At 37.5% G+C, this 14,576-nt stretch overlaps 1 protein-coding gene across 1 annotated transcript; it reads left to right on the top strand.

Annotated features, from left to right (window-relative positions):
- The first annotated feature begins 547 nt into the window (after positions 1–547).
- Positions 548–11,732, top strand: LOC124595707 (amine oxidase [flavin-containing]-like). Its single transcript, XM_047134573.1, has 9 exons — positions 548–635; positions 869–1,125; positions 3,656–3,858; positions 6,939–7,141; positions 7,235–7,362; positions 7,488–7,608; positions 7,759–7,967; positions 9,565–9,777; positions 11,190–11,732. The coding sequence occupies exons 1-9, from the start codon at positions 584–586 to the stop codon at positions 11,397–11,399; spliced, it is 1,596 nt and encodes a 531-aa protein (XP_046990529.1). The 5' UTR covers positions 548–583; the 3' UTR covers positions 11,400–11,732.
- The last annotated feature ends 2,844 nt before the right edge of the window (positions 11,733–14,576 follow it).

The following is a 14,576-nucleotide window of genomic DNA, read 5'->3' as shown; positions in this document are numbered from 1 at the left end:
AAATGGTCTACAGCAGTAAATCCAGCTAAAATGTCAAAATGTGCTTCCATCTTAACCAAATTTTTTAATGGTCTGTAATTACAATTTCTCTGGGATTAAAAATAGTTTCTTCAGTAACATTGATATGTACTTTCTGAGATATATGAGCATCAAAACAAGGAAGGTGTTTGTTATGAAAGAAACTAATTGTTTGCAAAATCTGACTGGGGGCATGCAAACACATGTGCCAACAAGTTCATATTTATTTTCTGATAAGATAGTCTCTCTCTCTCTCTCTCTCTCTCTCTCTCTCTCTCTCTCTCTCTCTCCCCCTCTCTCTCTCTCACTCTCTCACACACACACTCTCTCTCTCTCTCTCTCTCTCTCTCTCTCTCTCTCTCTCTCTCTCCCCGCATGTGCCATCTCCCCTTCCCCTCCCCTTCATCTCATTCTTTCCTGTCAACAATGTTTGTCATTTACATTTTGTTTTTCTTCAGAAAGATGTTTGTCATTTTGTGCTTTTGTAAACAGAGGTACCTATATAAAGTATTACCAACAGCATTTAGAGCCACTTCAGTTAACAGGTGCTTGCAGAAAGGGTACAATGGCCAGATCAGACAAAGTTAACGTTGTTGTTATTGGAGCAGGACTAAGTGGTAAGGAATTATTAACAAATCTTTTAAAAAATCCATTGTTTCAGGAGTTTACCAGAACAACCACAAAATAAAGAGGATACATGAATGTTTATTTTAATTTCCTGGTTTGACATCTCAAATCTCTACAACTCAGAAGTCACATATTAAGAATTTTTTCTGGTGTTATTTTGCTAAGCTTTATTCCTATAGAGTTCGCTTTAAAATGATTTATAAAAAGAAAATATTCATTACAGGACTGGCTGCAGCACTTGAATTACATAAACGAGGAATTGAGGTGACAGTTCTGGAAGCTTTAGATAGAGTCGGTGGCCGAACATTCACGCTCACCCCTTCTACAGAACATGAAGGGAGTGACAAGGACTATGGGTGGGCTGATCTTGGAGCATCATTTGTTGGCCCAACACAAACACATATCATGAAACTGATCAAAGAACTTGGATGTGAGCTAATACCATGTCTTGATGCACTAGACAGAGTGCATTATAGCAAGGTTAGTGTTAAGGATCAACAGTGTTTGTTGATTGTGGTGATCACATTCATATTTTGTCCCACAGGGATAGAAATGGAATTCATTGTAATTGGAAGCATTGTGTTTCCTGAAACATGAGGAAAATGTAATGTCAGTGCTGTAAATGTGGACAGAACCTTGTGGCTGTTACTAGACAGGAAGAAGTGTTCATATTATTCAGGAAACAAGATGAAGGTCTTCTGCGTTCAGTGTGGCAACTGACTTCTTCATCAGATTTTGCTGTCTTCTCCTTTTTTCTGCATTACTTGTTGACACTTTCAAACCTGTGTTGTCATGAAAGCTGAAATTATTATCTGTTAGCAGATCTAGCCATATCCATAAATTTTTAGCAAAACACCTGCTTTTTTACTTTCATTGAACTGAAGTAGGTGACATTTGTGCAGCACTCAACAATGCTCCTAGAGATAGGCAACAGTGATATAGCATGTTTCTTTCTTTTTTAAAATGGTTTTCATAGATAGTCTAAAAGGGAACATAATGAAAGAAATATGTTTGAGTGAATAAACTAGCTTGGTATTTAAATTATTGGCTTATAGTACAAAAAGACAAGTTCAAATTATATACTTATGTGAACTGGGTTACAGATGGTGTGGAATAAAAATATATATGTGGCTTAGCATCCCAATGGGAGACGCAGAATTTAAAAAAAAAGTTAAAACAGTAAATGGAGAAAAACTTAGAATATGTTCCTTATGGAAACATCCTTGTATGCCATGAGAGCAATATTTGAAGTTACAGGGAAAGTAATTAACCCATAACATGACCATGATTTGACCTTGTCTTTTCTGTACTATAAGCCAATAATTTTAATATCATGCTACTTTAGTAATTCAGATATATTTCTTTTATTATGTTCTCTTTTTTAGTCTGGAGACTGGTTTGATGCAGCTCTTATGCTGACTCTTCATCTCTGAATAGGTACCACAACCTACAACCTTTTGAACCTGCTTACTGTCGACCCATAGAATGCCAGTTTTGTTTGCCCTGAAGGTAACATCCTCCTGAGTAGTCCCTGCCGGAGATCCAAATGGAACCTCCAAAATACTTAACCAAGAGGTTGCCATCATCATTAATCCACACAGTAGATCTGCTTGCCACCAGGGGAAAAATATTGAGGCCATAGTTATCCCTTGCTTATCTGTTAAACTCTGTCTCTAATGACTTCATTATCAACAGGCTGTTAAACTCTAATCTTCCTTTCTGATATGAACTGGGTTACAAGTGGTGTGGAATGTGGAAATGTTTAAATAATAGTGACTTAAAATATATGTTTAAGCAAAATATCTTCTTTCAAAGAGGAATATAAGCATTATAATGAATTTATTTTAGTGAGTTATTGCGAAATTGTTTTGTGGTACCCAGTTATCCCTACTACTTTTTCACAGACTTTATAAGCTTACATGCCTTTCAGTGTGGCTCAGAATATGTTATTTGACAGTTCCATCAATGTGAGAAACAGAGACACTTGAATAAGTTATTGAAAAAACCAGCTCAGCTTTGGGAACTTGCAGCCTTCATCAGAGCACACAAAAATGATAAACACAACTACACACTACCAATGCTCAGTCAGGCAGCCATATCAAGAGGGTGTGTGTGTGTGTGTGTGTGTGTGTGTGTGTGTGTGTGTGTGTGTGAGAGAGAGAGAGAGAGAGAGAGCATGTGTGCACTCATGCATGTGTGTGGTACACTTTGATGAAGAAAAGGCATTCTCCTGCCCAATACTTAGATTACATGCCTATCTGCTACTTTGCACTTCCTCTCTATTGAGAGTTTCTCGGGATTTTTACAGGTACTAGCAGACTGAAGCTTTGAGTAATCCAAAGTACATGCTCAGATGGTGCAGTCATAGCGTGTTACTTGCAAAAGACCCACCTACAAGGTACATTTCAATGTACATCTTTTTGTAGAGTGAATTCCTCATTCTGCTTGGTAGTTGTTACTCACCTATATTTTCTCAGAATTTCTATGAACTTCATTCTTATTAGAGACATGCACTAGTGCTATCCAATCTTTTTTTAAGATATTAGTTTTAATAACATTCTTTGTATGTCATTGTCTGGGAGAAACTTAGCAAGAAGTCCTACAGCTGGCACAGCCAGAGAAAATCTCAAACATGAATACACATATTAGTGGACTCGTAAATACATACCTCCTGCAGACCTTAACTTGGTGTAATCATCAAAAGATGTGTTGAAGTTTATAATAAAAATCAAAGGCATATCCATAAATTGTTTTATGGACTATATAACGATATATAAACTGTTTTGCAATTTGATGCCCTTTCCAATTATGTGGTTCCACTTTCTCATGTTTCTTAAGCTATTAATTGCTTCAAGATGAAGAAAGATAAAGATCTGGAATTTCAAATGGATAATTTAAATTATAAACACACTGCCACGATATTACCTGAGCTATTTCATTGAACAATGATATGTCAAAGTAAATTATTTAGTTCTCAAAGAGCAAATTACCATATAGACTTTTGTTTCAGGGCCGGCACTGCCAATATAATGGACCATGGCCCACATTCTGGAAGAGTAATCCCTTGGCAGCATGGGATGTAGTTCGAATGGTGCGCCGTATGGACAAATTGTGTCGCCAAGTACCAACAGACAAACCTTGGAATGCTCCCCTTGCACAAGAGTGGGATGCAATAACTGTGCGTGAATATCTTCGCAAGCACTGCTGGACAAGGTCTATAATATTTCTAAATTATTAAATATTGTGATAAAAGCTTTGTTCCTGAACTAGCTAATTTTTCAAGTTATAACTGTATCCACTTATCATAAAATGCCACAATTTAGAATAAAATTCAAATATAGAAATCATACATTAATTTATGCATGATGATGATAGTTGAGCTCTGTGGCCATGGATTAAATAGCTTGAATAATTACAGCTGCCAGCCAATTTTATATAACTTTATTTGTGCTGAGAAACATTTTGGGCAACTGTAACTACATGGCTTGTAAGTCAGCCACACAGTCAGTGCATCATTAAAGCTCAAAATATGTCAAAACAAGGAGATACAAGTTACAAACTGAAAGACAGCTGCAATGTTGAAAATACAGTTGATAAAAAGATAACATTGATGAAGATTGGATTAAAAGCCAAAACACACCCTGTCACAAATAAAGCTACATAAAAAGTTGCTGGTTTCTGTAATTCTTCAAACAATTAAAAATCTTAAATTAGTAGGTGTCTCCTGTCATTAGATATCAGAGCATTTTGCCACTATAGATTGAGAAACACTCATTCTTGAACATTTCTGAAATGCATTATCTATCATCTCCCATTTTTAAATTCATGATACTCATTTTTAATGAGAATTACATTGACTGCCACTTCTTATAATCAAGACAACATTAGGGCACCATTACACAATTTTCTTTATGCTTTTGGCAGAAGAGAACATTTTTGTTCAGCAATATACTAATGTTTACTGTCATGACATTGTATAATGTTGGTGTCCTTTTAACACCACAATTTCCAGTCAGTTTCTTTAGCTACATGTCTTTTCTGTAAGTTTCCATTACATGGGTCACAAACACTGAAACACACGATAAGGCTAATAACAAAAACATTCCTATGGGATTATCATGATGTAAGAATGTCCTAGAATAGCCAGAAACTTCCCAAATATCACAGCTTCAAATTATGTAGCATCAAAATTGCATCTACATTGCAGTCATCGTGTATTAAAACTACTGCCATAAATGAAAGACATTGCTCGAAAAACATTTGCATTCAAGTTTTTGCAGAGTACTGAAATGTTCAGTGGCTGGAGCAGATATTGTAGATGTCATCCTGATAAGAAAATTTGCCAAAGTAGTATCTGTAACTGCCTATTATTGTCAATATTGTTTGCTGTAATGTTTAGAGTCCTGCTAGCATTGAAGACATTCTAAGCAAATTCGCTGTTTGAAAAGACCAAATGTGGCTATAAATGGTTGTAGGAAAGTTCTTGTAGAATGTAACTACTTTTGAATTAAAGGAGACCACTCACCAAAAAGCAGAAGCTTTAAGTTGTTGATAGGCACATACATAAGAAAGAAAACTTGCTAGCTTTCGGAGTAATCCTTTTCCAAGGTAAAGTAGAAAACACACACACACACACACACACACACACACACACACAGCTGCATTTCAGTAGGTAGACTAGGTTGTGGTGGGGGTTGTGTATTAAAGGTAAAAGGTATTAAAGGTGAAAGGTATGGGTAAAGGGAGAGAAAGGTGGGAAGTAGGGAGCGGCCTTGGGGTTGAGCGGTTAGCAGTTCTGAGGGAGGCAGCCGGTTTGCTGGCTAGAAATCCAGGAGGGAGAGATAGCAGGTACATGAGGTAGGTACATGATTCATGGCTGTCACAGCCAGTAGGGAGCGACACGTCTTGAAGGTGGCATGCTGACATGAATTGCAAGGGGTGACAGGATGGACAAAGGGGAAAATCTTGGGTTGAGGGCATGGGGACAGTGGGTTACTGGAGATTGCGGCCAGGACAATAACAGTGCGAAGGATGTGTTGCAAGGATAATTCCCATCTGTTTAGTTCAGAGAAGCTGATGGTGGATGGGAGGATCCGAATGACCAGTGTTCTGAAACAGCCATTGAAACTGAGCATTTTTTGCTGAACTGCATGTTGTTCTTGGTAACAATTTGGTGGTGGCCATTCATCCCTGTGGACAGCTGGTTGGTCATCACATCAGCATAAAAAGTTGTACAGTGTCTGCAGCAGAGATGGTAAATGACACGGCTGCTTTCATGTTTGTCTTACTGCTTCAGGACATTTTTGTAGTGAAGTACACACATCTTATGTATGCCCATAATTAAATATCTCAGTGACTATCACTTGGCTCTTAATGTTTGGAAAGTGTATAGTAATGCTGTAATAACTGTTATAGTTTCTGTGGTACTTGTAACAATATTTGTACCTAATAAAGTCTGGAAAGGAGAATATAAGATGAACATCAACAAAAGCAAAATGAGGATAATGGAATGTAGTTAAATTAAGTCGGGTGATGCTGAGGGAATTAGATTAAGAAATGAGACACTTAAAGTAGTAAAGGAGTTTTGCTATTTGGGGAGCAAAATAACTGATGATGGTCGAAGTAGAGAGGATATAAAATGTAGACTGGCAATGGCAAGGAAAGCGTTTCTGAAGAAGAGAAATTTATTAACATCAAGTATAGATTTAAGTGTAAGGAAGTCGTTTCTGAAAGTATTTGTATGGAGTGTAGCCATGTATGGAAGTGAAACATGAACGATAAATAGTTTGGACAAGAAGAGAATAGAAGCTTTTGAAATGTGGTGCTACAGAAGAATGCTGAAGATTAGATGGGTAGATCACATAACTAATGAGGAGGTTTTGAATAGAATTGGGGAGAAGAGGAGTTTGTGGCACAACTTGACAAGAAGAAGGGATTGGTTGATAGGACATGTTCTGAGGCATCAAGGGATCACAAATTTAGCATTGGAGGGCAGCGTGGAGGATAAAAATTGTAGAGGGAGACCAAGAGATGAATACACTAAGCAGATTCAGAAGGATGTAGGTTGCAGTAGGTACTGGGAGATGAAGAAGCTTGCACAGGATAGAGTAGCATGGAGAGCTGCATCAAACCAGTCTCAGGACTGAAGACAACAACAACAACAATAAAGATTTCTGAGTCAACAAATATGCACATACATTGCAATAGTAGGAGATAGGAAAAGAGGCTGTATCTTACAAATGTATATATTAAGACACAATGAGAGTTAATTGATAAAGTTACTTGTGTTGCAGAGATGCAGTTGAATTCCTTGAATCAATATGTCAGTTTAACAACACAGCTGATGCCTATGAGATCTCCTTGTTGTATTATTTGTGGTACATGCACCAAGGAAAGGGCATGGACAGCCTGTGGAGCATTAAAGATGGTGCTCAGGAGAACAGGATCCAGGGTGGCACTCAACAAATTAGCATTAAGCTAGCACAGAAGCTAGAAGGTATGCAGCACTCTCATAAGTCATTCTATAATTGAATTTTTTGTTAATCGTATGATTTCCTTTTTTACAGTAAAATGTTTTTGTGCACTACAGGTTGCATACACCTGAACTGCCCAGTTGTAAAAGTTGAGTACCATGGAAACACTGTCAAAGTACAGACCTTACAGGGCAAGGAATTTGTCGGTTCCTATGTGATACTTGCCACACCACCATCAGTGCAGGTACATTTGACATGTAATATGATTATTAATCACATTAAGATATGTTCTTGCTGTAAAAACAATATCACCCCCACTACGAAGATAGTAACACAAACTGGTTAATGAAAACTTGTTGTAAATTATAGATGAAGATTCACTTTGATCCACCACTGCCACCATTAAGAAATGGGCTATTGCAGAGGATTCCAATGGGATTGGTGATGAAGTGTTTAGTTTTCTATGAAAAACAGTTCTGGATTAACCAAGGTATGAAAAGAATTTTATAAAATATGAGTTTTTTTGTATTAATAATGAAAATGGACCCATGTTACATTAAAGTCAAATGACTGAAGTCATTGTCTTGTATGAACAAATCAATGAATCACACTATTTCAGAAATGCCTTTGATTTTTGTAGGTTACAGTGGCTTTGTAACTTGTGGTGATGGCATTGAAATAGTAAGCCATGTCCTGGAAGATATTAAACCTGGAGTTACTCTGTGTGGCCTTATTTGCTTCATATATGGTGACCAAGCCATAAAACTGTCTAAAATGAGTTTAGAAGGAAGGAAGACTGCTGTCTGTTTGTCTTTGGCAAAGTTTTACAAATCTGAGGAAGCTCTGATAGTAAGTTTTTACTTAGTTATTTTGTAACAGTTAACAACAATATCATTTAAAGTTACCTCATCTGAAACTGACACTAGGCCCCTGTTATTCACATATCTGACACTGCCGGTTCAGTTTGTGTATGCTCATGAATAGAAGTTTATACATGCTGCCTTTTCACAGCTTCTGTGAAGTTCATTCAGAATGGAAGCCCACCACAATCTTTCGTGTTTCCAGTATCTACCTTTCTCTCATTAGCAGTATTTTTAATGAGTATGCACACAGGCTTTTGGCCTTTGTTGAACCCATAACATGGTTTCTATTTTGTAGCATGTTACTTGGTGTTTTACAAGTATATGGATTTGCAGTAAGAGACTTTTATTCTTTAATGGCACCAGGAGACAATCACTTTGGCAACATACAGTGAGATTCATTCCCAGTTTAATTACAGTCTAAATGATGAGAAACGAAATCTGCAAGACCTCTGAAAGACACATAACAAAGTTGAAACTTCCCAGCATATTAAAACTGTTTTTCGGACTGAGACTTGAACTCAGGGCCTTTGCCTTTCACATTGATCTACCAACTAAGCTACATAATTAATTCCACCACTACATCATCTCCTACCTTCCAAACTTTACAGAAGCTCTCCTGCGAAACTTGTGGGACTAGCACTCCTGGAAGAAAGGAACTGCGGAGACATGGCTTAGCCACAGCCAGGGGGTTGTTTCCAGAATGAAATTTTCACTCTGCAGCAGAGTGTATGCTGATATGTAACTTCCTGGCGGATTACAACTGTGTCAGACTGAGATCCGAATGTGAGATCTTTGTGTTTCAAGGGCACGTGGCAAATCTCGGTCTGGCACACAGTGTTAATCTGCTAAGAAGTTTCATATCAGCGCACACTCTGCTGCAAAGTGAAAATTTCATACTGGATCTATGAAAGTTGTTGAAATATTATTTAAAGAAAATAACAACTCAACTGCAAACCCCAAAAATTTGTAAACTGTCCCTTTGCCTGAAAGATCACATACTACAAGTTTTCCATTACAGACAGTAAGTTCATATTTTAATATCACATATGTCTTGATAAAAGAAGTCATTTTGTTGGTGTTTCTGATTCTTAGTCAATCCCTTCAATTGAAACAGCTGTATTCTCTTTCTGCATGTAAAAACAATTCTGCCATGGCTACAAAAATAAACATAACAGACGATGAAAATGGAAAACTTACAGTTCTATTGCAAGACTGCATTTCTCTTTTAAAATTATACAGAAAAGAGATATGTTGCCTAATAATATTAGCTCCATGCTGAATGTTAATTCACTAATTTGGTCGTGGGGAGAATGTACAGTTTTGTTTTTTCACTAGAAGCTCTATGGTGCTTATTAGGATTTTCCTTCCAAGAATATTTTTGTTGATACCAGTTATGTAAGTAACAGCTTCATATAAAATGTTAGTAGATACTAAGACCATTATATTACTTGGATATTATTTTCTTGTGTTATTAAAAAGTGAGCATATTTTGTGTAATAGTTTACCTAGTATAGTATTTTGCAGCAGCACATACATATGAATACACTGCAACAAAAAGTGACTTTTTTATTTGCGTGTTTCAGCCTGCACATTATGTAGATAAAATGTGGAGTGAGGAACAGTACATTGGAGGCTGCTACACTTGCTACTTTCCACCTGGTTCACTGACCCGCTATGGCCCTGCACTTAGAGAACCAATTGGTTCCCGCATTTTTCTTGCTGGGACAGAAACAGCCCTTGAATGGACTGGTTACATGAGTGGAGCAGTGGAAGCCGGAGAGCGTGCTGCTACTCAGGTTAGCCATCAGTTAATTCCTCTTCACCCTTTACTTGTGATGATGTTACAAACTTTTATGGGTAATATGTTAACAAAAATAATCACTTTCTGAAAATATGATATAAGTGGATAGACAAAAAAAAAAAATCTACTCTTCAAGCAATGGCTGGAGGAAACCCATAAAAGTTAATGAAATGTTTAGTAATAGTAGGAGAAGGGTAATTATATCAACCTGATGTAAGGGGTCCTGGTCTGGAAACAACCAACTCAGAAGTTATAAGTGAAAATCTGAGTCAGTCAGTCTATTCTATTGCAAGCTCTTTGCTTTCCATATCTGGGGAGGATATAGTATGGACCGAAAGAAGGGAAAAAACTGTGCAATAGACATGGCTCTAAAGTGCCTCCCTTAAGAGCTTTGAGCATTTGTTCATCTTTTCGACTGTGAAAGCACTTCTTTTACTGAACAAGTGCCCATACCTCTTAAGGTATGTACTTTAGATCCCATGTTTACTGCACACTTTTTTTTCTAGTTTTGGTCCATACTATATCCTCCACAGATATGGAAAGTAAATAGCTTGCAATAGAAGAGATTGACTGTCAGATTTTCACTTATACCTTTTGTGTTGGTTGTTTATAGACCAGGACCCCTGACATCAAATTGATGTATTTACTCTTTTCTATCATCCCATAAAGTTTGTAATACCATGATGGATTCACCCTGTATTCAGCAGAAATGAAGTTTTCTTAGAAAAAAGTGTTGTCTTACCTGTATGAGATTGGATGAAAAGGGAGAGGGGGACTGGCTGTGATGAGTGTTACATATCCTTAAACAGTGACTAAGATATGAGCATGTTAAATAAACAGTATACAAAATTTTCCACAGTTCAAATAATTGGTACCTGTAATTGGTATGCTTGAAGAGATTTCCAAACAAAATGTCTCCAGTTTTCAGACACTGAAAATTTTTCTCATCTTTTCTGGCTCTCAACTATCTTAGTGTGTCCATTTCTTTCAGTGGCTATTGAAATGAAAATCAGTGGCCCAGTAAATTAGGCTGATAAAACATTATGAAGGATATAATTATGTAGGATATAATTTAAATTCACAATTAAATTAGATGAAAATGGTTATATAATATTTGACTATCTGATGAACTGCTATTGAAGATAAGTAAATGGTATTTAGTGCAGGGAATGTTCTTTATTGTTATCTTTTATATCTTTTGGATATTGCAGTTGATTTTTATAATAATCAGTGCTGTTTATTTGGAAATATTGTAGTATTTAGTAACTTTTTCATATACAAGTCATGACATACTGAGATGCTGCAAAAAATTGAGAAGACTGCTTTGAAATGTGGCTTCCACTTTCAATAAAACTGTCATCTTTGATTGTGACTGTTGTACATTTAAAAAATACAATTTTGATACAGATCCTAGCTGCTGAGGGACTCATATCCAGTAACAAAGTGCAACAGACAAAGGCTCCACGAAACACTGAAGTACAGGTGCCACGGTTCAGACTTAGTGATTTGTGGATCGATCAGCTCCAGCCCAGCCTTGGAAGATTTGCAGCTGTTGCTACTGCTACAGTTGCACTTGTGACCTCATTATTTGCATTCCAAACAGAAGCTGTCATCTAAAACAACTGCCTCTCAACCGAATTACTAGAAAATATACTAAAACAACACAGGAATATTGAACATCATGAGTCACCAGGAAGATGGCTACTCATCTCATTAAAACACTCTCTAAGCAAAGATTCCGTGTAACATCTTGCTGTGTAATGCGATCTTATTACAAACTTTGTACTAGTTAAATGACTTTAAATGCTCTCTGAGATTTTTCTCAGCTTATGAGTAAGCCTGTTGTATTCTCTTTTGAAAAGAGATTTATGTCTACAAAGAATTTATTGATATTTTTGTATTTGTTTATATGAAAAATATGATTAAAGAAACTGTTGTTTTAGTAATACATTTATTGAAGTTTATTTACTTGTGTGCTGATCGAAATCCACCTTTCAAAAAACATCAATTTGTTACTTTTTCCAAAATGTGTTGCTTACATCTATCAGTTCAAAGAAAGCAGTAAAATACCTGTAGTTTCAAATTCTTTGATGCATATGTGTGATTACCTCAAATGTACTGAAGTTCTGACAAACATCAACTAACACTGAGCTTTAAATTAATGACTGGGAAGTCACACTTATATATTTCCTAGATAAGATGATGGATAGCCCCATACAAGGTATGGCTTACAACCAAAATTTCATTACCTCACCATACAGTGTGTCTCAAGCTATTAGGAACACAATTATACAAATGACAGAGGATCATAAACTGAACATTTTGAGACATCAAATTAATGCTTGAAAATTAATATTTCAGAGAGTGCACGGTCTTGAATTTGTAATGTGTGTGAGGTATGTGCTAGTAAGCTGCTTACGTTTCATGACAGACTACTGTGTGCCACATAGAATTCGGCTGTGATATATTGCCTGTGATGTGTCCATGGTGCAAATTACATTCCCTGACTGATTCTCAAAGACAGGCTATTGCTCAATACAGGGACTTAACAGACATCTTTTGGTGTATGGTACAATAGGATGTAGTGCCAAGATAACTGAATAAATATACAGATAAAAGTTTTGTATCATTCAAATTGGAGGTCATTTTTTGCTGTGGATAGAAACTGGGTCATTCTGATTGCGGAGAACTGATCAAGTTTTGATTGATTGATTAATTGATTTTTATTGTTGTAGAGACCTCATAGATCATCTGAGGCATTACAAAAGTCAATATTACATAGTATAAATGTTACACAAATAATTACAAAAACAAGAAAAATATTACACAATATAAATATTACACAAATAATTATGGTACCTTCACACAAAAACAAAACAGAGAAACTTCTGGTACAAATTGATATTGCATAGTAAATTTAGCCAATTACAGACTTACTCATATATAGAAGTATATAAAAACTGATCACAAAGTGTAGTCATACCATATTCTTTGCCTCCCTTAAAAATTCATCAGTTTCATAAGTGCTGAGCTCAATAAGAAATTCTTTTACTTTTTCTTTTTTTTTAATTGTTGAATTGGAAGATCCCTGATATGTTGGGGTATGGCATTAAAAAATTTTATGGACTTGTATAAGAAGCATTTTGTGTTTTTTTATAGTTACATCGGAAAGAAACTAGGTCCTCCTTGTTTCTTGTGTTATAATTATGTTACATGTCATACTGTTGATAACTTGTTTTCCTTAATATGCATTACACACTGTAGTATAAATATTGATGGCAGGGTCATAATCTGTAATTTTTTAAAGCTTGGCCTACAGTGAGCTCTGGGTGCCAAGCTACATATCAGTCTTATTGCCATCTTTTGTAGTTTGAAGACATTAGCTGCCTTGCTTTGATGTCCCCATAGTATTGTACCATAGGAAATGTGACTGTGTATTAAAGCAAAATAAACCACTTTAAGTACTGGCACGTTTAGACAAAGACGCAGCTTCCTTAGAGCAAATATTCCTTTGCTAATGCTGTTTTCCACTTTTTCTATATCACTACCCCAGGATAATTTTGAATCGATTGAGATTCCAAGGAAATTAACAGCATTTGAGCTCTGCTCAAGTTCAGTGTTATTATTCCACGATACATACAAGTCTTGTATTTTTTTTCGGTTGATACAAAGGGAATTAGCTTTACACCAATTTTCAACTTTGACAGTGCACTGGTCTTCTTCATATTTCACCTTCTATGCTGTTTCTGCAATTATACAGACTCCAAGATCATCTGCAAATAAGTAAGTCCTAGTTGACGGCCCAACTATGTTACATGGTAAGTCATTTATGCACTCCTGGAAACTGAAATAAGAACACCGTGAATTCATTGTCCCAGGAAGGGGAAACTTTATTGACACATTCCTGGGGTCAGATACATCACATGATCACACTGACAGAACCACAGGCACATAGACACAGGCAACAGAGCATGCACAATGTCGGCACTAGTACAGTGTATATCCACCTTTCGCAGCAATGCAGGCTGCTATTCTCCCATGGAGACGATCGTAGAGATGCTGGATGTAGTCCTGTGGAACGGCTTGCCATGCCATTTCCACCTGGCGCCTCAGTTGGACCAGCGTTCGTGCTGGACGTGCAGACCGCGTGAGACGACGCTTCATCCAGTCCCAAACATGCTCAATGGGGGACAGATCCGGAGATCTTGCTGGCCAGGGTAGTTGACTTACACCTTCTAGAGCACGTTGGGTGGCACGGGATACATGCGGACGTGCATTGTCCTGTTGGAACAGCAATTTCCCTTGCCAGTCTAGGAATGGTAGAACGATGGGTTCGATGACGGTTTGGATGTACCGTGCACTATTCAGTGTCCCCTCGACGATCACCAGTGGTGTACGGCCAGTGTAGGAGATCGCTCCCCACACCATGATGCCGGGTGTTGGCCCTGTGTGCCTTGGTCGTTTGCAGTCCTGATTGTGGCGCTCACCTGCACGGCGCCAAACACGCATACGACCATCATTGGCACCAAGGCAGAAGCGACTCTCATCGCTGAAGACGACACGTCTCCATTCGTCCCTCCATTCACGCCTGTCACGACACCACTGGAGGCGGGCTGCACGATGTTGGGGCATGGGCGGAAGACGGCCTAACGGTGTGCGGGACCATAGCCCAGCTTCATGGAGACGGTTGCGAATGGTCCTCGCCGATACCCCAGGAGCAACAGTGCCTCTAATTTGCTGGGAAGTGGCGGTGCGGTCCCCTACGGCACTGCGTAGGATCCTACGGTCTTGGCG

This window comes from Schistocerca americana, chromosome 2 (assembly GCF_021461395.2).
Source record: "Schistocerca americana isolate TAMUIC-IGC-003095 chromosome 2, iqSchAmer2.1, whole genome shotgun sequence".
Classification (NCBI taxonomy): Eukaryota; Metazoa; Arthropoda; class Insecta; order Orthoptera; family Acrididae; genus Schistocerca; species Schistocerca americana.
Note: the sequence above shows the minus strand (reverse complement) of the source record. Positions and strands in the feature narration are given on the sequence as shown.